Source organism: Ailuropoda melanoleuca, chromosome 7, assembly GCF_002007445.2.
Source record: "Ailuropoda melanoleuca isolate Jingjing chromosome 7, ASM200744v2, whole genome shotgun sequence".
In the NCBI taxonomy this organism is placed as follows: Eukaryota; Metazoa; Chordata; class Mammalia; order Carnivora; family Ursidae; genus Ailuropoda; species Ailuropoda melanoleuca.
In genome coordinates this window covers 138,909,651-138,930,748 of record NC_048224.1, presented here as the reverse complement: position 1 = coordinate 138,930,748, position 21,098 = coordinate 138,909,651, and the positions used below count along the sequence as shown (strand labels likewise).

Below are 21,098 nucleotides of genomic sequence, written 5' to 3'. Positions count from 1 at the left end.
AACCCCCTGCACCGCCTAGCTGGGCCTGGGCGGCTGCCTGGGCCCCACTGACCATGCTGCTCTGCCTGGTGTAGTCTGTTTCAGGGGACAGCAGCCGGGCCACTCTGCACAGCGTGGTGGAGGAGCTGGTCCGGTTCCGGCTCCAGGTCCGGCAGTTCGCCCTGGCCACGGGAGCAGCCACGAGGGAGGCCCGACGGCAGCAGCAGTTGGACAGGCAGCCCCTGCTGGAGGCGTGTGACGCTCTGCGCCGGGACCTCGTCACCCACGGCATCAGCATTAAGGTGAGCCGCTGCCACTCCAGCCTGGAGACAGCAGGCATGGTCACCCCGACGTGCCATGTAAACCGGGTGGCACCACGCAGACGTGGAACAGACAACCCGGGTGTCCACTGAGCCCCCGCCCTGCCCCCGTGCCTTCAGGAGGGCCCTGTGGAGCCATTGGGGCGGGCAGTGAGCCCTTGTGGCCCACTCCCCCCGTGCCTCCATTTCTCCCCAGGACAGGAGCAGCACATCCACATGGGAGCTGCTGGATCAACGGACGCGAGACCAGAGACCAGGGAGCTGACGGCCCCCAACACTGTCCTGAGCTTACGTGAAAGCTTCCCGTCGTGGCTGGTCGGTCAACATTAAAGTCAATCCAACCGATACCATGTGCCTGAAAAGTGGGTTTTTCGTGGTACCGATGGCCTTACATAGGGGCCAAACTGGTCCTGATGCGGGCCCCCGGGGAGGACCATGAGCCCTGAGCAGCGGATGTAAGTCCTACAAGGGGTCCGGGGCTATGGCCAGGGTCAAGCAGGACACAGTGGCCTGCACCTCGAGCACGGGGCGGTGCTGAACTAGGGATGAGGACGCCCTGCCCTGCAGACGGGAGGCGGTCTTCCTATGTTTGTTACAAAAGCAAAGTGTTGACCACAGAAAACCAGCGTGTGGTGGATGCACTGGTCTGACCGCTGAGCAGGAGGCGGAACCAGCGCTCACAGCCTGCTCTCTGCCTGGCCAGGCCACGCTACTGTCCACTGTCGGGCTGGCACGGTCTGTGGGCGCGGTGGGGACGCTCGACAGCCGCACTCACTCATCACTGACCTTCATGACCCCAAAAGGTACTGGTGTCCTATTCTGCAGGCAAGGAAACCCGCTCAGAGACGGAACTGCCAACAGTGACCCAGCTCGCACAAAGATCCCACCTGGCAGGTAGGCCCTTGACGAGGACACCCAAACAGGGTCCCTTCAGTACATGGGGATCACACCGTCCCACGATGGCCAGAGGCTGAACCTGGCCATGCAAGTCCTTCCATGCTCTGCTGTCTTGGTCTCGGGGTAAAAGCATGCCCTTAGCTGGACCTTGTAGGTCCATACGGGTTATTTTTAAATCAGCCACTGGCTACTTGGATATACTTCTCACTCCCATTTGAGTAAAAGGATTTGTACTTATTCAGAGTGAAAACATAAAAATAATCGTGACTCCTGAATTTTACCTTCTGTGGAAGGAGAAAGGACTTTTTCATTTTAACAAGGTGGGTAGGCACTGGTGAAAACCGTTAACTGAGAAATAGGCTTTTACACCTTTGTCCCCCTGCTGACAGTGTCCTTAGGAAAGTTGGAAGGTGGGTTTGGGCTCTGTGAGAAAAAAAATACAAAACTCTGCGTTAAAATAAACCAGATTTGCTTTTTAATGGTTACCAGGATTTAGATGTAACGCCCCCCCCCCAAAACAGTGACGCTTCTCAATTACGTCTGAAACAAGAGCAGCAAACATTTTCTAAGAAATCTGGTTTTAAAGTAGAATCGGTTTGGGGTGAGGGATCTGAATCCGAGCATCAGCCAAGAGGAACACGAAGGATCCACGCAGCTCCTGTCCTTGCAGGAAACAGCATGAAACCTACAGAAGCACTCACGTGTGCAGGACAGAGCGCACGGAGAGAGACGGAGCAGCGGTGCTCAGGCCGCAGGCGAAACCACCCACCCAAGTGCCGTCCAGAAGCCGGAGGCCAACAGGGCGTCTCACGGACGTTAAGTGCTTCAGTGGGAGCTACTCCGAGGACACAGCCACTTCAACGACAGTGCTTGGGCCCCCCGGCCGGGGCCACCTCCGTGCCCTCCGCGTGTCCAGCTTCGTCCGCCTCCTCCCGTGAGAGCTGTGGACGGGCCCCATCACAGACGAGGACTCCGTGACTCCCGCAGGCACGCCTCCCACCGCCCCGGGCTCGAGTGCGCACCCGGAGGATCCCAGGCCCCCCCAAGTGCCCCGTACCGTTTCCTCCAGAGACAGACCGACCACTGGTATGCCGAAGTACTGCAACGAACCCCACCAGCCACGCTTACTGTTGCTGCCTAGAGCCCTCGTCAGTGTTTCAAAAGCACACGTGAGCAAGACCACGAATGCCACAGCGCTTGGGGACTGCGATTCAAAAGCAAAACTTGCGGGTATTTGGGCGGGACTGACAGATCCCCGTCAGGGGTGTCCACCCCGGGGAACGTGTCACACGGACACACGGGAAGCACGTGGTAGGGAGGAGGACGAACAGGCCCGGACTAGGAGGGGGCCGTGTCCTGGAGCACACGCGGAGTTCAGTGGCTCTGTCTCCTGCTGAGCAACCCAGGAAAGTTCCGGATCCTTGGGTTGGTGTCCCTGTTAACAGCTTTAGCTCTGCATGCAGCCAACCCCCCCCGGACCACGCTGCTCTGCTCCCCCGAGGACTGGGACCCAGGATGTAGGCTGGTTCCTGTGACAAGCGTCACCTCCCCATCCGTGGTGCCGCTTGCTTCCCGGTGCCTTGGCTCAGGTTTCAAAGAGAATGCGGAATGCGGGCCCGACCTCCGCGATCATGTCGGTGGTAGTGGTGGAACGGCCATGCTTCTGGAAGGCCTGGCGGCTGCACTGCCTCACAAGAGAGCATGCACCCATGGCAGCCAGGAGGAGAGGACTGGACCTGGAGAGGGACAACCATCAGACAGCAGGGGCCTGCACACACTGCAGACTCCGACTTGCTCCCCTTCTCTCCCCAGGACCCCAGACAGGCCAGTTCAAGTCTGCTGTGCCTCGGAAGCACAAGGCAGCCTCACGACCAGGGACGTGGCTACTCCCAGACAGGACACATCAATACCCACCCACCTGGAGAACAGGACAGCTCTGCTACCCCGATGGTCACAGTTTATAGTGATCTTCAGCGCCAGGGACGACTATCGAAGATCTGAGAATGCGGGTTCCCACCCCCATCATCAGATGCCCACACGGTTGTTTCCACAGGTACACACCCCGGGCAGGGGCTCCCTGCCTCCCGGTGTCCCACCACCCCATGGCCTCGCAGGCTTCACAGGTGCGTGGCCACCACCGTCCCGTGACGGGTGTAGAGGACAGGGCCCTGCCTGCATCTCCGCGTTCTGCCTCCTAGGGAAACTCCCATCTTTCAGGACAGTGGTCAAGGTCAGCTCACCTCTGTCCTGTGGGTTTCTGTTCCACTGTTTTGCTTTATGGAGGGTACACATCGCACCCCCCAGAACAGGATCTCAAGCTGACACGCCCCAGAGCCAGCGGCACCAAGCCAGAAGGCCGGGCCCCGGCCTCACAGAGCAAGAGTGGCCCAGGTGACGGTTCTGGGATCACCCCCACCCTGGGATCACTTTCACGGAACACCGACGTTTCACGCGGCTACACATTAAACGAATGGGCAGCTTGAATGGCTCACATGGTTCAAAACTCTCAAGGGAGGACAAGTGAAGATGTCACATACCCGTTTGTCTTCTCGGGTCCGGCGTGCAGCGCCCAGTGCACCAGGACACCCAGGGCGCCCGACAGCAGGTCTCCCTGGCCACCGCACCTGCGGCTGCTGCCCTCCTGGGCGCACTCGAGCACTGCGGGACAGGAGGGACACGGCCATCAGGGGACGGGCTCGCCTGTGCCCGAGCCACTACCTCGATCCGTGGCAGCTCTTCCCCTTTGTTCGTAACCAGGCAGCCTGGTTTACAGGACGGCAGACCCAGGCCCACCCGGAAGCACCGGTGTAGCACAGGCGGCGAGCAGATGGGGGACAAGAGCACAGGCACCCGGGGTCCTCGGGTCACAGGCCCCTGGAGCCTGGAGTGCCCATGGCCCCTCAGAGACACGCACCACCTTCAAGGATGTGCACACCCACAGCAGTGCCCCTGCGTGGACCCAGCCGGCAGCCACCCACCCATCCGTGCTGTTAACCAGCAGCCGCTTCGGAAAATGCGTGGTTATATCCTCTGAACGTGTCAGAGTCTAGAGCACTTTCCAGCAGCAGAGCCCCAAAGGTTCCAGGGTCCCTCAGCGAACACTCCCATGGCATTTCCTGTCCGGTGGCATGGGCGTGAGAGCGTGCCTCCCGCTCCCTGGTCAGCAGCCCTACACACGACAGCAGTTCTGTATCACGTTCTGTTACAACGGATGTGCTCCCTGCCTCCCAGGCTGCGTGAGGGGGGCTGTTTGCGGGGCGCTGGGGAGGCTCTGCAGCTCACTGTCACTGGTGGCCAGGCTCAGACACCCACCGTAACCTCCCCCTGCTCTTCCACTGGACGGCCGGCCGGCCTGGGGCAGAGAACAAGGGGGAAGCTGCCACATCCAGCACCTGGCAACCCCCTCCGCCCGCATCGGCTCCCAGCGTTCCCTCACTTTCCAGCCCGGCTTAGGACAGAAGAAAATGCAGTGAAATATTCAGGTAACCGCCTCGCGAGGCAGCGGGCCGGGGCCCCGGAGCGCCACCTGCTGGCAGGGCCGCAGCCCCACCGCACGGTCTCTCGGGGACAGAACCAGCCGCTGCACCAGGCACCCGCGAGGATGAACGCTTGGAGTGGTCACTGCCCTTCACAAGAGAGAAATAAAACCAGCCTCGCCGGGAAGCCCCTGTGTGTGGAACGTGGGTGACAAGTCCGCGTGTGCCGTGTGTGACTGGGGTTTTCTACCGCCACACTGAGTGACATGCGTGAAGCCCACAGCTACCCACCCTGTTCACCGTCCGAGATCACGTCCCGCTCCCCCTTCTGGATGACGGTCACGTTCCCCAGGGCCTGGCTGAGTCTCCGTACAGCTTCGCGATGATCGCTGCCGTCCACAGGGTCTCTCAGCTGCAAGGTGGGACAGGACAGCCCAGCCCACGCCATTGTCAGACACATGAAAGGAGCCCACCAGCACGGGTACGTCCTGCCGGTCCACCCTGGTCCTCAGCCCCCACCCTACACACACACACTCCAGCAGCTCCAGCCCCACCCGCGGAGACGTACAGCCGCCACCAGGGGACGCAGGCCCAGAGTATGCGCACAGCGAGTCCTCGGGCAGATGCACGAACGCTGCTTAGGGACCATCCCCCCACCCCTGGATCAAAGGGAGCGCTGCCCACGGCAGGAGGCTCATGGGTTTGCAGAGGTGACAGCTCTGAACAATCACGCACTTACACCTACGGGACGCTCACTACGTAAGAACTCATGGGTTTATATTCATCATCTCGTTCTGTCCTCAGACCCTAGGAGCTGATGCTCTCAGGATCCACATTTCACAGGTGAGGCAACGCAAGACAGGGATGGAGTGCTCCGCCCAGAGCCCGCCACCCCGCCTCTCACCCAGTCACAGATGTGCCCCATCATTCCACGCACCACCGAGAGAAGAGCACTGTTAGCACGTGGGCAACATACATCTACTCGCTGGCCACGTGCACGTCCGCCCCCGCAGGGACAGGTGGGGCAGGGGCAGAAGCAGAGCCGTCCCTCACCCCCGCTCAGGACCCAGAGGGCTTACACCCCATCTTTTGGGTGGTCAACAAACTCACCACGGCTTCAGAGAGCCTGCTGAATTCCACGTGGTTGGGAGTGAGAACAGCCTTCCGGTAGCCCTGGATGAGGGCCGGGTGCTGAGCGACCAGCCACAGCCCGTCCTACAGACAAGGACAGGTATGTACGGCCCAGCCCTCAGGGCCCGGCCGGGCGAAGGGGCAGGAGAGGAGAGTCGCACTCACTGCATCGATGACGATGGGCATGTCCCTGGCCTTGGATGCTTCTAAAATGCCCTGTGAGGAAAGAAAGATCTGAGCAACAAGCCCATCACCCCTCAGTGGAAGGAGAAGACAACCAAGCAAGCAGTTCTGTGACGAACTGCAACACGGGGTCGTCCACGAACACGCAGACAACGATCAACGCAGACAGTAAACAGAAACACCCCCAACGAACGGACAGCAGCCCCCGTGTGAGGCAGGGGTCCTGGGAACTCTGGAAAAAGGAGTCCGTGGGACGCCCGAGACCCAGCGCCGGGCCGGGCGAGCCCACGGAGGCTGAGCCCAAGCTAGAGGCGCCCCGTGTCCCACCAACACTGACCCTCGGGGCTCCCGCAGGAAAAATCTCAAGTCTTCAGAATTCCCCCAAATCACGAGTTTTTGTGCATTTTTTCTCAGCACTTTGGTTTTAAAGTAAGTGGCCATAGTAATAAAAGGGAATCACCTCTCTGAAAAAGTTATACTAAAAGTCTCAGGGGTTTCTTGCCAAATTATGTATCTATCTATGATCCACATAGATACGCTCACTTATCACGAACCAGCATTTCACAACAAGATGACACGTTGCAATAGCGTGTAACCACCATCTCCCCCTGAAACACACACTTGAGAGCAGAAAACATTGAGAACGGCGAAGCAAGAGCCCCACTCCAGGATGCCTAGTGTCCTCACAAGAGGAGACCAGCACACAGACAACGGGGACACACCAGATGACGACAACAGTGGGCAGGCAGCCGGCCATCTACCAGCCGAGGACAGAGGCCTCAGGAAAAACCCAAAGCTGCTGCTGCTTTGCTCACGGACGTCCTCCAGGACTGGGAGAGAACAGAGGTCTGCTGTCTGAGCCCCCACCGCGGAGTTCTGCCGTGGCCACCATTCCCATTGCCCCAACAGCACGGCTCCCTTGGGAGTGCCTTCTGGCCCCAAGAGGCAAAGCAAAGGAACCAGCAAATAAATCCTGGCCAAGGGATGGCTGCTCTAGTGGCCGAGCCCTCGTCTTGAAGAAGCGTTGACCTCTTTGTGCGACAGCTTCTGACTTAGGCTCCGAGTGAAACAAGTCCACAGACAGCGACCAAGCGTCTAGGACATCATCAGGACACAGCTCCGGACCCCAGCACAGCTGCTGGGACTGAAGGACACAGGCTCAGAGTCCACAAGACTCCCTTGTGTGAACTTGAGTAAAGTCACTTTACTTCTCTGAAACTCTGTTTTCTGGTCTATAAAATGAGAATAATGCCTCAAATAATAATTTGAAGTTTGTATGAGGATGAGAAATACCAACTCTAAGGACTGACCCAGTTCTTGGCAAGGGAGCTGGCAGGCCATCAACGGCAGCCGCAGGGGAGGCCACCGCCAGTATCGCCCCTGCTCCACCCACATCTAGTCAACAACGTCGCCTGCGGGGAGGACGGCCAGGGACGGAGCCGCACAGCCACACGTCAGAAGGGCTGGGTGCCGGCCGAGCAGCGGGCGCGTGCGTCGGGCAGTGAGAGCAGCTACAGTCGAACCAGGAGCGCTGCTCGGGGGAGAAGGAGCTGCTGCGGCCACTCAGCTCCTAGATGTTTATCCTGAAGGACACACCCAAAATGGACAGATAGAGTGCAGAAATGTCTGAGACATCGCTGACATAGAAACCACTACGTGAACTAGTTAAATACAGATCGAGATGCAGCCGCTGAAAACGTAAGGAACGCGTGCATATCCTATCAGGGAGAAACCTTCGGGACTTCCCATTAAGAAAGAGCAAGCTACGGGGGAGTATACTTAGCACCAGGGGAGCTGGTCAAGAGCCTACATCCTAGATCCAGAAACTCCGGTTCAAAACCAACATGTAACGGGGAAGACTGAATACCGCACAGCAGCACCCCCCCAGCTGACCTACACATTCAGCATTGCCCTGTCGGAATCCCCGCCGCCTCTTCTGATCTGAAAACTCCCTGGAAGTACACAGGGCCCAAGCAGCCACAACGCGCTTGAAGGGAGCAGAGCTGGCGGGCTCAGAGCGGACGCCATCGGGACTGGGTGTTCCAGCCCAGGACAGCCGTACAAATCCACGAATAGAGACAAGAGCCCCGAAATAAACCTCCGCCTTTCTGTCCAGACTTCAGCAAGGGTGCCCAGACAGTGCACTCGAACAGAACAGTGCTGCAGCGGAATTTCCACTCCTTACACCAGACATAAACATTTAGCAAAACGGACCAGAGACCTACACATAAGAGCTGAAACCATAAAGCTCTTAAAATACAGGACTTGATCAGAATTAAAAATTCATGCTAAAAAAAAAAATGTGGCAAGCAGGATGTCCTCCAAATGTGAAGCAAGGTTATCCCAAAAATCTGCACAAAGATCTGGAGCAGCCCTGCTCCTAACAGCCCAGAGCAGAAGCCCCCTGACCGTCTGTCACATGATGGATAAACAAAATGGGGTCCATCCACACAAGGGATACCCAACAGCAAGGAGAGGAGCGGAGCACCGACCCACACCACACGCACGTGAACCCCCGAAATGCTGCTGAGTGAACACGGCTGGCCACAAGCACCGTGTCCTGTTAAGACCGAGTTGCTGTGAAAGGTCTGGAATCCGCAAATCCACAGACCACAGGTGGAGGACAGGCTGCCAGGGGCTGGGGAGTTGAAGAGGAAAAGGGAGCAGTTGCTAGTAGATATGGGGTTCCTTTTTGGGATGAGGAGAATGTTCTAGAACTGCTCATGGTAGTGGCTGTACAACTGTGAATGTACTTAGGAACCACTGAATTGGACACTTTAAATGCATGTAAAAACTCTGAAACTGAAGAACTCAGCAATTTACTTACGATACAGCCACTTCAGGGGTGTAATTTAATTTCTCCAAGATTCAATTTCCTCATCAGGAAAAGGAGGATGAGGGGCACCTGGGTGGCTCAGCCGATTAAGTGTCTGTCTTCGGCTGAGGTCATGATCCCAGGGTCCTGGGATCGAGCCCCAGAGCCTCACTTCGGGCTCCCAGCTTCTCCCTCTCCCATCCCCTCTCTGCTCTGTGCTGTCACATAAATAAAATCTTAGGGGAAAAAAAAAAGAAAAACGATAAGAGAAATCTATCTAAAAGGGCTGTTTTCAGGACTGCACTAGACAATGAATTCGTTCAGGAAACATCTAGTAAGTGCTACGGAGCAGGCAGCAGAAGACCAACGGGCTCTCTCATTTGTAAAATGCGGGGAATGCGACGTGAGGGCTTGTGTGGGAACGGAGTGTAGCAAAAGCGCACAGAAAACACACGCAACGGGCGTGTACAGTCACAGACGTACCGAGCGCAATGACCCGGGAAAAGAGCCGAGTGGATGAGGAAGCCCACGGTCAGCGAAGGCGCACAGTCTGTCTCGGGTCCCCCGGCCAGTGCTGGGTGCGGCCCTTGCACTCGAATTTGTCCCAAGGGAGAAAAGTACTTACGAGGAATTCTGGTAAAATCCAAGCACATTTTCCTACTCATTTAAACTGTTGTTTCAAAAATAAGTTCTTCATTTCTCACCCCAGATCTTAAACGTTCTCTGCGCGTGAGCTCAGGTGAGGAATGAAGCCGCCAACACTCGGGGAGCCCGGGGAGGTGAGGGTGACGCGCCGACGGCCGGTGCGGCGGCTCCGCTGGGGTGAGCGACACGCACGGGGTCAGGTGGGCCCGCGCAGAAAGCCACGCGGCCTGCAGCTCACCAGAAGACCGGAGGGCGCCGCCGTTCGCGCCTCTGCTCAGGAGACACCCTGACCAGTGGCTTCCTGAAGCAAGTGGGGTCCGGCCACGTGGAGCCCCCTCAAGCTGCCGTGACAAATGCCACAGGCTGGGTAGCTTGGAAACAACAGGAGTGCACTGCTCACAGTTCTGGAAGCTACAAGTTCCAGACGTGGGTGCCGAGTGAGGGTCTCCTACAAGTCCCAGACCACTTGCTGTGTCCTGGTGGAAGGGGGAGGGAGCTCCCCGGGGGCCCCTTTATAAGAGCATGAGTCCCATCCAGGAGGCTGCTCTACCCTCATGACCCAGTCACCCCCCGAAGGCCTCCCCTCACTTCACCTTGGGGGTTAGGATTCCAGCACGTGAATCCGGGGGGACACGCGCATTCAGGCCGCAGCGCGGGCACCGACGGCCTGCGCGAACAGCTCTGCTGAGGAAGCAGCGGCCGCACCTTCGAGGCTGCTCCACACCGAAGTCCGACCTGTCTACACCAACAGCACACAGCTGTCTCCCAAGTATGGATGCGAGAAACATCACCAGGACTCGAGAATCGAGGACAACAAGCACCAAAGGAGGACAAAGAGGCCAGAGAGTATCCTGAGCTCCACTGTCGTGACCAAGCGGGCCCAGGGGTTAACGGACAGGTCACAAAAGGTCACGAAGCCCATCATCCCAAGGGTCATCCCCGTTCTGGCAGGAGCCCTCACTTGCCTCTCTTTCCAGAGATAAACCACCTAGTGGAGAGGCTGTCAGAGCCCATCTTCCAGCCACCCTGTGTGAAGAGCCACCATCTCAGAACACGAGTGAACAGCAGACCCACTGTCTACACACGGGCTTCCCCACTCGGGCCTCCCCCTCACCCCACAGGGACCAAAGGCTCTTGCGCTCCTCAGCTCGGATTTACTCCTACTTTTCAGCAAGTGGTCAAGATCAGACGATGTCACCTGGCCCATGGCGTGACCCATGCTGGCTCCAGGCGGCTCCGAACCAGGACCGCTCAGAGGCCTTGCGTTTGCAGCGTGTCACTGAGAGCCACTGCTCGACTGTACGGGACTGGCTCTCAGACTGTTTGTCCCAAATGAACTGCTGGTTCGTTCAGCACCCCTGTCCTCTCAGCACTTTGTGAGATGGCCGAGTGGCTGTCCCTCTGCCCCCAGGCACCCATCACCATGCTTCTCATTCCAGAGGGGAGACCCCAAGCGCTGGGCGGTCCCAGGGACTCCCCACCGCTCCAGTATGACGGCTGAGGCCCGAGAGCAGGAGACTCATTCCGTCTGGGCTGTTCTGTTTCAGCTTCATTCCCCTCTCTCTGCCTAGTGGCCTCCTCTCTCCCCTAAACCTTCTTCATTATTCCATCAAGAGCCACCAGAACACCGAACACCACACACTCCAAGAAAATGCTTCTCTTCTGACTCTGCGAGCCGAGTCCATGAGAGGCATGTCCAATAATTCTCTACATTTACCTTAACATTTTCGAGAAGAGTATCATCTCGACCCAGGCCGGGTCCCACGACCAGGGCATGCAGCCGGGGCAGCCACTCCTCCACGTTGGAAACGGCGCTGGGGCGGTCGCTGCATCGGGAAGAGGAGACCGGAGCGGTTTAGTACGATACGCATGCACTGGCTTACCTTATTAGGGAGATGGCACGTTTTTCTGGATTTCCCCGGTTCCTTCTCATGTTGCAGGACCCAGGCCAGGACCCCAGCCTGCATCCATCCCCACGTGTCCCGTCATCTCCATAGACGGGCTCATCCTTTCATACCCCAATGTAGGAATCCAGCTTTCAGCACCTAAACGAAGCCACACTGAGACATTCTGGCTACTTTCAAAACTGCCTTCACCCTCTAGAATGAACTGGTTTGTTTCCATCACACAGGGGTACTTTATGCACACACAGGGGCACCTGGGGATGCTGTCGCTTAGAACGGGACCTGAGAGCTATATGGAACTGTCGTTTCGCCATAACCTTCCCGCTCATCTCTCTCTTCAGACTCTTAGAACCCACTTTGTAAGACTTGGCCCCCAACGACCCCACCGTGAGGTCCAAGCACCTGTGCTTAGTCTCCATGACTGACAGACTGCAAGGACACAGGACCTTCCAGAAGAGTGCCAACAGTTCTCCAGAACACCCCTCCTCCCCCGCTCCTACCCACGCTCTGCTCCCGGCTGTTGGACGCTGGGCTGTCCTGCTGACGCGCACTCCTGCACAGCCTCACCCTCGTCGCCTGGCTTTAAACACCTTGCACACGTTAACAGCCCCCGGATCTACACCTTCCCTGACAACCTCGCTCTTGTCCAACACCTCCGAGCAACGCTTAGATGTCCAACAGGCAACTGAAAACACACCCAAAAGCCAGCTCCCGATGGTCACCGCCACCAAACCTGCTCCCCCAGGTGGCCCCCCTTGTCAACTGCCAACTCGCCCGGACCAAACCCAAAGTAGCCTCCAAGACTCTCATCCTCTCCTTCTACCCCACATCCCACCTGTCACCATATGCTGGGGCTGCACTTTCAAATGTACCTAGAATGTGACCCCTTCTCCTTCTACCCATCACTTACTCTTACAACACGCTCCTATGCAGCCCGCCTCCATCCTCGGCCCCAAGGCTCATTCCCAGCAGCAGCCAGCCACGTCTTTTAAATGTACATTGGATCCGGGTCCTCCCCTGTGCAAGGGCTCTGGCAGCGCCCCCTCCCTCCTCATTTACGTGAAAGACAAAACCTGCAGGATGACCCCCATGACCTGCACAGCTTGGCCCTGAACCTCTCCAGTCACCCGCCCCACCCTGGGGCCCCAGTGCCCCCCCAACACTCCTCAGCTTGGGCTGCGACGCCAGCCCTTCCCCGTGTCTGCAAGTCCCTACCTGAGTGCCACTCTCGGGGCCCCTGCCCGCATCACCCTAGTGAGAACCGCACACGGGCCACGAGCGTGCACACCACGTGACGTGATGTGTGGCACGCGTGCTGCCTGCACGGCTGTTGTTCTCTGTCCCCTGCTCTGCCCCTCCGCGTGGTCCTCACCACCCTCTGACATCCTGTTCTCTTGCCTATCCGTCTCCGGAGCTGTGCTGCCCAGTACGGCAGACACCAGCCACAGGTGGCTATCTAAGTTTAATTCACGTAAAAACTAAGCTTCTGAGTCCCACTGGCCACATTTCAGGTGTTCAGCAGCCACAGTTCCAGACGGCGCCGAGAATGCTTCCACCACTGCAGAAAGTTCTAGGGCACAGGGCTGCCCTAGAGAGGGAGCTGCATGGCAGCCGGTGTTTTGTATGTTGGTTCGATGCTGTCCCCGTGGAAGCATCTGCTGAACAAGGGGAAGCCTCATGCCTGCCCGACAGGCCCCTCATGGCTACTGTGAGCTGTACGGCCGCAGGCAAGGCCCAGGACTCTCCTTGGAAGCTTCAGCCATTTCTGACGGACCACAGCGCTCCAGGGACCCAGACCTCGTCCCAGGCCATCCATGCACAGCCGCTTGTCTTCCGACCACAGACAGTGGGCTCCTTACAGCTTTCTCCTTTCTTCTGACAGCACCTACCTACCACCTCCCAGTACAGCAGCTGCTCCGTGGAGAGACTTAGAGCCCACGAGAAGGCCCCGTGGCCGAGGAGCACGGCTGCGAGTAAAGCACCCCCATACGGCCCCACTCACAGAACCGGGTGAACGATCAGCTCCGGGCTGTACGACTTGATCACAGGCGCAGCCTCCCGGGTGCAGAACACGTGGGATAAATCTGCGCCCTGAGAAACGAGCACAAGCGGCTGACTCAGAGCAGGGCCCGCTCGGCAGCAGCCCGCTCAGCGCGGCCCCTGAACTACAGCAGGTGACTCAGAGCAGGACGGAAGCTGAGAAAAGGGCTGGAAAGAAAGCAGACTTTTTTTTCTTTTTTTTTAAAGATTTTATTTATTTATTTGACACAGAGAGAGACATCCGGAGAGAGAGGGAACCAAGCAGGGGGAGTGGGAGAGGAAGAAGCAGGCCGAAGGCAGACGCTTAACGACTGAGCCACCCAGGCGCCCCAAGAAAACAGACTTTTGCTGCCACCAAGAGGCAGGTCAACCCAGACCAGCTCAGGCTGCGTCACCCGAGGGCCTCAGGGAGCATGTTTCACATTAACCGTGCCAACTGGGCCATTAGGACTTGATCGAAGGCCTGGGAAATGGCCAAGGCGTAAAGCTGCCAACTGCTCAAGTTAGGACTGAAGCGGCATTCTAGGATCACGGTGGTAAAGGACAGCTGTAACAAAACTTCAGTTAAAAAAATTCCAGTTCTACGGCACCTCAGTCGGTGAAGCGGCTGCCTTCAGCTCAGGTCGTGATGCCAGGGGCCCGGGATCGAGTCCCACATCGGGCTCCCTGCCCAGCAGGGAGTCTACTTCTCCATCTGCCCCTGCTCGTATCTCTCCCTAATAAACAAAATCTTAAAAAAAAAAAAAAATTCCAGTTCTACTGTCACTGCACTGTGTCAGGATAGAGTCAAAGGTGTTGAACCACAATTACTCTAGGAAATTTACATTTCTAGCAGAAAACATTTCTCTAATCGTATTTAAAGAATCCAACTCTTGAGGTGCCTGGGGGCTCAGTCGGTGAAGCGTCTGCCTTCCGTCTGCCTTCGGCTCAGGTCATGATCCCAGGGGCCTGGGATCGAGCCCCGCATCGGGCTCCCTGCTCAGCGGGGAGTCTCTGCTTCTCCCTCTACAAACCCCTCCCCGCTCATGGTCTCTCACACACTCGCTCTCTCAAATAAATAAAATCTTTAAAAAAAAAAAAAGAAAGAAAGAAAGAAGAAAGAAAAGAAAAGAAAAGAAAAAAGAATCCAGCTGTTGACGAAGCAGCTGTAAACAGACGTACCACTTTGAGAGCCGAGATGGCGGCGAAGTAGGGCGCCCCGGTGTACCTGCAAAGAAAGAGAAGGGCAGTCAAGCACCCCTGAGGAGGAGGCAAGCACACCCATATCAGTAGCGCACGGACATGGATCACAGAGCCCAGGGCCCAGCACCTCGTAGCACGGAGCCCGAGGCCCGAGATCCTGAGCGAGATCCAGAGTCCACCGCTCAATCCACTAAGGCACCAGGCGCCTGTCACTTCAGACCTTTGTACCATGTCAGGACCACTGGCTCTCTGCAGCACTGTGTTCAAAGTGGAGGCTTGAGGAGGCCGTGAGAGCTCACTGAAGGTGCCGAGAATAGCCGTGCACTGTCAGGCACCGAGACTCGCACCCCTCCCTGCTGCTTCCATCCCACCATTCCAGAATGCTTGTATTTTTTAACATGGCCTCGAGCACTGGGGGGGGGGGGGGGGGGAGGAGACACACACGGACACTGGCAATGTTCACAACATTTAAAATGTCTGCACTCTGCTCCAGTATCAATTCTAGGAATCGATCCCTCGGAAATAACCAGATGCACGTACAAAAGAAAAAAGTACAGGGATGTCTCCAGCCGTATTGTTTAGTTGGGAAAAAGAACAGAGGTGATGGACCGCCTATCCACAGGGATTGGTTAAGTAAGTTACAGCCCATCTTTACAACGAATACCACACACGCACTTATCAAGAACCGGTCTCTAGGAACCAACATGGGATGACGATAGCCAGGACACTGGTGGTGTGACCTCTTCGCGTAATGCAAACTGCAAGCACACATAACGCAAAGCCCTGACGCTTGTCTTCTGTTTTGTAATACAGGCATCTGATGTAAGCTCTGACTGCAAAAGCATCCACTTCCAACACCTCTCTCTCAAACGCTTCACCAGCCCAGCGCTAGGTAGAGAGCCAGGCCACCCCTGCCCCCTTGAGGCTAGTTTGTTTTAAAGATTTCAGTTGATTTCAACAACTGACCATTTGGGCCACTTGTATTCTCTCTTCCGGTGCTTTAAATCCCCACATTCATGCTTTAAATTCACCAATAAAGAGCGAACCCTTGAGACCCTAGGCCCCCACCCTCACCCCCAATAAAAGGAGAACCCAAGCCCACGTGCTCTGTCCACCCACAACCCTGCTACGTGGCCCCAGTGCTGTGTCATTTCCAGATCTTGTAAGTAACACACCTTTATTTTTTCAGTTTCCTGACAGTCGTTGCTAAAGAGCGTCTTGTGATCATAATACCAACCATGGGGGCAGCTCCAGCTACAACACTGGTTATTGGCAGGCTGGGACTGGCACAAAACAGTGACAACATGGCCCCGTTTTGTAGAAAATAGTTACATGCACAGTAAAGTCTGGAAGGCTAATAATGTGCCCCTGCTGTATTATTATTATATGGGGTACTATGAAGCTTTCACTTCACACGCTTCTCCAGTGTTTGAATTTTTACAACAATCAGATAATACCTTCATAATCAGAATAAAGACGATCCTACTTTAAAGGTTAGTTCCTAAAGCTAATGGACATATTTTAAGTTAGATAATTAGCTCCTTGCATGCTACACTACCAGACTTATCTGAAGAGAAAACCTGATGGCCAGTTCTTCCCATGTAAATGTCCCACAGTATAAGGCAGGAGATGGAGGGAATGTGAGGCATAAAACCCCTGACTCCCTCAACTCTCTCAAGGGATCAAGGGCCCAAGGGCCTGGCAGAGGCCGCACTGCTGGCCTCCATCCCAGAGGTTGGAGGAGGGCAGTCCTTTAACTGGGGACCTAAAGGAAGAAAAGCAGCTAAGAGCTAATGATCCAAGAGTCCAAAATGCAGCAGGAGAAAAAAACAGATGAGAAATGAGAGCCAGTGACAGAGGCCAATTTCCTTTATCCAAAGGGACCATGTCTACAGACAGAAAGGGCTCACCAAGTCTCAAGTAAGGTTAGTGATAATGAGACACACCAGACACATCAGGAGGAAACTGCAGAATTCTAAAGAAAAAGAAAATCTTACAAACATCCAAGCAAGAACAAGTTACTTATAAATTAAGGCAAACTTCTCTTCTGTGGTGCAGAATACAGGCTAGAGGACAATGCAATCACAGGCACGGTTTGTCAAAGAAAATCACGCTACCTGAGAATCCCCAACTCAGCCAAGGCACAGCCCACCCACCACAGCAAGACACGGCGGGTGTGCAAGTACTCCACAGGGTCCCCTGCATACTCTGTCAAAGAAAATGCGAGAAGAGGCCAAGGACTCCCACCCCAAGTGCAGACACTAGGCCAGGCACACAGGCAGCAGTGTACGACGTTCCATGTAGGAGTTAGGGGTTGTGCTAGGAATTCCCTAGTTCTCAGATCAAGTGTTAACTCTCTCCCTTGAGTGGCATTTGTCATTCATCATGGTAGTTAGGAAAGACAACCCCTAGCTAAATTTGAAAGCATAAGAGAATTTCCAAATTAATAAAAGGAAAAACCTAGCAAAAATAAGGAAAAAAATGGAAGCACAACATAAAATGAAGAGAAAACATACAAGTCTTATAGAAAGTACATCCGGTGGACTAAATGCGAACAGGCTGATTTGCCTTAGTGAAAAGCACATCAACATGACTGGGGAGTCAGCAGGAGCTGAAATGGGAACCAAAACTCGAATTTAAGGCAAAGGCAAAGGCAAAGCATCATTTGTAAACGAGGACAGATTATAAAATTTTATGTGCAAACAACACAGCACCAAAATACACAGAACTAGAAAACAAGCTTTGAGGGGCGCCTGGGTGGCTCAGTCGGTTGAGTGTCTGCCTTCAGCTTGGGTCATGATCCAGGGGTCCTGGGATCGGGTCCCATGTCGGGCTCCACAGGGAGTCTGCTTCTCCCTCTCCCCCTCCTCCCCGCTTGTGCTCTAATAAATAAACAAAATCTTGAAAAAACAAACAAACAAGAAAACAAGCCTTTAAAAAAGGCTAGGATCTGTCAGATTTCCTTAATGACTTCCAAGAACATCTTCAAATTGACAAAGTTAACCAAACACATGCTGGTTTTCTCCTGATTACAGAGTAACACATGTTGAAGGTATAAAGCCCGGTCAATACAGGAAAGTATAAAACAAGAAAAAACAGTCCCAGCTCCCACCGCGCACCAGTGAGCAGCTCACTCAGGGCCCTTACTGTTTCCTCCTGTTCAGTCACAAAGTTCATCACTGAAAAATCCCGGGTGTCAGAACATCAGACTACACTGAGAAATGATTACTGGGGTCCAACCAGACAGCCAGCCAGACGACAGAGACTGATGCTTCAACGCTAACATTTTCCAGTCACTTACTCTTGGCAGCCTCCAACGATGCCTATTCTTCCATCTTGGCCTTTGTGCTTCTTGGAAGTTAGAGGAGGTATAATATTTCTCACCAACTGCAAAGTAGTTTCCATATCCTTTATTAAATGTGCTTTATGCAGTGAAAATGCTCTTTGTAAAACTGAAAAACAGGAAAATGGAATCATTAAGAAAAATATCTATTAGCATACATAAAAAAGACTGAAACAAGATAGCCTGTTAACCAAAACACTTCCCAAAGTTGTCTTAACATGAATGCTACATATTTTTATCCAATGGTTTCATATTTTTCTTTTTTTTTTTTTTTTAAAGATTTATTCGACAGAGATAGAGACAGCCAGCGAGAGAGGGAACACAAGCAGGGGGGAGTGGGAGGGGAAGAAGCAGGCTCATAGCGGAGGAGCCTGATGTGGGGCTCGATCCCACAACGCCGGGATCACGCCCTGAGCTGAAGGCAGACGCTTAACCGCTGTGCCACCCAGGCGCCCCTCATATTTTTATTTCTGTAAGCAAATGATGCTTAGAAATTACAACACAACACTAACACTAGCTGGACATACCAAGTTTGTTTTTGAAAGGTATCAGACATTCCTGAAGTATAGTTAACCTTTCAGAAACTGTTTTTAATGCATTATGACTTAATCACTGTGCAGTCCCTGTGAGCTGCAGGAAGGGAATGAGAGCTGCTGCTGTCAGATCCAGTGACAAATCAATGACTGCTGAAGAGCATCTCTGCAGTCACGGAAACGCATCTGCTCCCAACTTTAACACGTCCAGTGTAACAACATGATTGGTCAATATGCGAATATCAAAGAATGGCCACTCCTTCAAATTCCCCACATCACGAAATACAGCTGCTTTTTAAAGTCTAGAAACTGTAAAAGTGGAGTCCAAACGTAACCAATCATGCAAGGGTTATTCTGGGTTCCTTACAATGTGGTGCGTTTATCCGGTTCCAGTACTTTCTACTCAGCACGTCGTCACACACACAAGATCTCTAAGACCACTACCCTCTGCCGACACAGAATGTGATACAGCTCCCACCTCTGGCTTTAGGATGGGCGTTTCCCCACCCTCAATCACCTGGGAGGCTGGCACAGAGCAAGACACTCTACAAATGTCCGATGAATTAAAAGCATCTTGGGTTATTCTCATTAGTGGCCAGCGTACCCTTTTACAGATACGGAAACTGGAGCCCAGAGAGACAGGCCTGGGAAGATGCCTGGGGTAGTAATGAATAAACCAGACCAGAAGACACCATTTTACCAAAATGCTGCCATTTTATGGCAAATCAGGTGACCAAATAGTCACCACACCAACCAAAAGACAAAACAACAATTAAATCCTTCTCAATTGCCCCCAATAACCATTTGGGAGGGGAGAATAAAATCACCTGAGAAGCGTACCATTGTCACTGTTTAACCAGAAGAGTATGGATGTGAACTAAATCCACACTGCTCACCAGCCTTCTGTCCCACCCACCTGAGGCGAATGCCTTCTGTTAGCAAAGGGCCAAACGAAGGTCAATTACATCTCCCCACACTTGACATTTCTCGTTTCAGCTGGCTTACTGGCATGCACCATTGGACTTATCCACCGAAATATTTAAATATAAACATCAACGTTCTCAAGCATAAAAAGGCCCTGACAAAAGGCGATTTGAAATTTATCCCATTAAGTAACTTTGTCTTCAGGACAATTCTGAGCTGGAAGAACAGGTCAAACCTGTCTGATTTCTGTTTGTTTTATGGAAGTGGCAGAGGCAGCCTGGAAAAGTAAACGGATTTCTTCAGCCTGGGCTGTTTTCTAGAATTACTTACCACCTACAACCCTCTGGGATAACCACCTGTGTTTGTGCCAAATGTGCTCTAAACTAAGGGGAACCATAGCTGATCTGGAGGACCTGACAGCAATCCTTACAGTGACCGAGATGCCCTAAAGCTAGGATGGGAACCCAGTGCACTAGAACTCCACCTGTTTTGGGGTGAAAGTTCAGCAAATCAGCAAATCATTTGCTTCTCAAAGCAACTGAAGCCTGAAGCTAGGGTAATGCTGTGTGTCAACCATACTTCAATTTAAAAAAAGCATTTGGGGGGCGCCTGGGTGGCACAGCGGTTGAGCGTCTGCCTTCAGCTCAGGGCGTGATCCCGGTGTTATGGGATCGAGCCCCACATCAGGCTCCTCTGCTATGAGCCTGCTTCTTCCTCTCCCACTCCCCCTGCTTGTGTTCCCTCTCTCGCTAGCTGTCTCTATCTCTGTCAAATAAATAAATAAAATCTTTAAAAAAAAAAAAAAAAAAAAAAAAAAGCATTTGGAACTATCGTGCAGAAAAACAAAAAGCCAAAACTCCATAACAGTTCTTCTCTGCACCGCTATATGTACATACGTAGTAAAATGTTTTTACTATCACAGCAAAAGTGAATTTTACCATTTCAGCTGGTTATTGGCTGGGAACCGCGGCTGGCGTAATTCTCCTATTTTCTCAAGAGCCTCTACCTTCTCCTCAAAGGTGGGTAAACAAATCTCCCCACCGTGTGTGAGAAATGGGATATACAATCCACACGCTCCTTAACGGTCTAACACACATTCCTGTATTTTACGTAAACAAGTGTCACAGGGCAAACTGAAGGAGGAAAACACCTTACGAGGGGTACGGGGCTCCGATCAGGGCACCCCTGTTCCTTACACGCCGCCATTCTTACTACACTGCCCGTCCTGTTTACTAGCCAAGGCCGGGGCGGGATCCTCGGGGATCGCTCGGTGGGCCCAGGCGTGCTCCGGCCCCCTGCCCCGCGGTACCGGCGCTTCTAGCTCCCCACGCGGAGGCGGCTGTGCTGCGGGCCGCACGCGAAGCCCTCCTCGGCTTGGCCCGGCCCCCCGGTCCCCGGTCGCACGCAGGCCGTACAGCTCCCCGCGGCCCCCGGGATCCGCGCGAGCGGCCTTCGGCGGCGCCCCCCGCCCGGACGAGCGCCCGCGGCCGGGTACCTGCGTCCAGCGGCAGCTCGTAGAGCACAAGCGCGACCGAGAGCAGCGCGACAGCGGCCGCGCCGGCGAGCACAGCCCCAGCCCCCGCCACAGGAGCCATGCCCGCAAGGCCGGTATCGAGCTTACCTCGGCGGCAGGCCCCGGCAGCGGCCCAGACGGGACCTGCAGCCATCGGCGCACTTCCTGGCTCCCGGCCGCCCCCGCGCCGCCGCCGGAACCAGAGCTCGCGAC

At 54.6% G+C, this 21,098-nt stretch overlaps 1 protein-coding gene across 3 annotated transcripts; it reads right to left on the bottom strand.

Annotated features, from left to right (window-relative positions):
- Positions 1 to 1,648: 1,648 nt before the first annotated feature.
- On the bottom strand, positions 1,649 to 21,075 carry NAXD (NAD(P)HX dehydratase). Of its 3 annotated transcripts, XM_034665478.1 has the most exons (12): positions 20,868 to 21,075; positions 17,874 to 18,024; positions 14,552 to 14,597; positions 13,353 to 13,441; positions 11,164 to 11,272; positions 10,412 to 10,472; positions 10,040 to 10,185; positions 5,969 to 6,019; positions 5,783 to 5,887; positions 4,964 to 5,084; positions 3,734 to 3,854; positions 1,649 to 2,932 (listed from the first exon to the last, which is right to left on the bottom strand). In XM_034665478.1, the coding sequence occupies exons 1-12, from the start codon at positions 21,037 to 21,039 to the stop codon at positions 2,782 to 2,784; spliced, it is 1,323 nt and encodes a 440-aa protein (XP_034521369.1). In that variant the 5' UTR covers positions 21,040 to 21,075; the 3' UTR covers positions 1,649 to 2,781. The 3 variants fall into 3 exon arrangements, with proteins under 3 accessions (XP_034521369.1, XP_034521370.1, XP_034521371.1); XM_034665479.1 differs by lacking the exons at positions 10,040 to 10,185; positions 10,412 to 10,472 and having other exon boundaries at positions 20,868 to 21,063; XM_034665480.1 differs by lacking the exons at positions 5,969 to 6,019; positions 10,040 to 10,185; positions 10,412 to 10,472 and having other exon boundaries at positions 20,868 to 21,067.
- Positions 21,076 to 21,098: the final 23 nt, after the last annotated feature.

Excerpts from the sequence above, each read along its gene's own strand:
- NAXD (XM_034665478.1), bottom strand. The coding sequence starts at position 21,039 with ATGGCTGCAGGTCCCGTCTGGGCCGCTGCCGGGGCCTGCCGCCGAGGT. Across the intron at positions 18,025-20,867 it reads CGAGCTGCCGCTGGACGCAG|TTTTACAAAGAGCATTTTCA; the intron begins GTACCCGGCCGC and ends CCTGTTTTTCAG. Across the intron at positions 10,473-11,163 it reads CTCTTCTCGAAAATGTTAAG|GGTGGCTGGAAGATGGGCTC; the intron begins GTAAATGTAGAG and ends CTCTTCACACAG.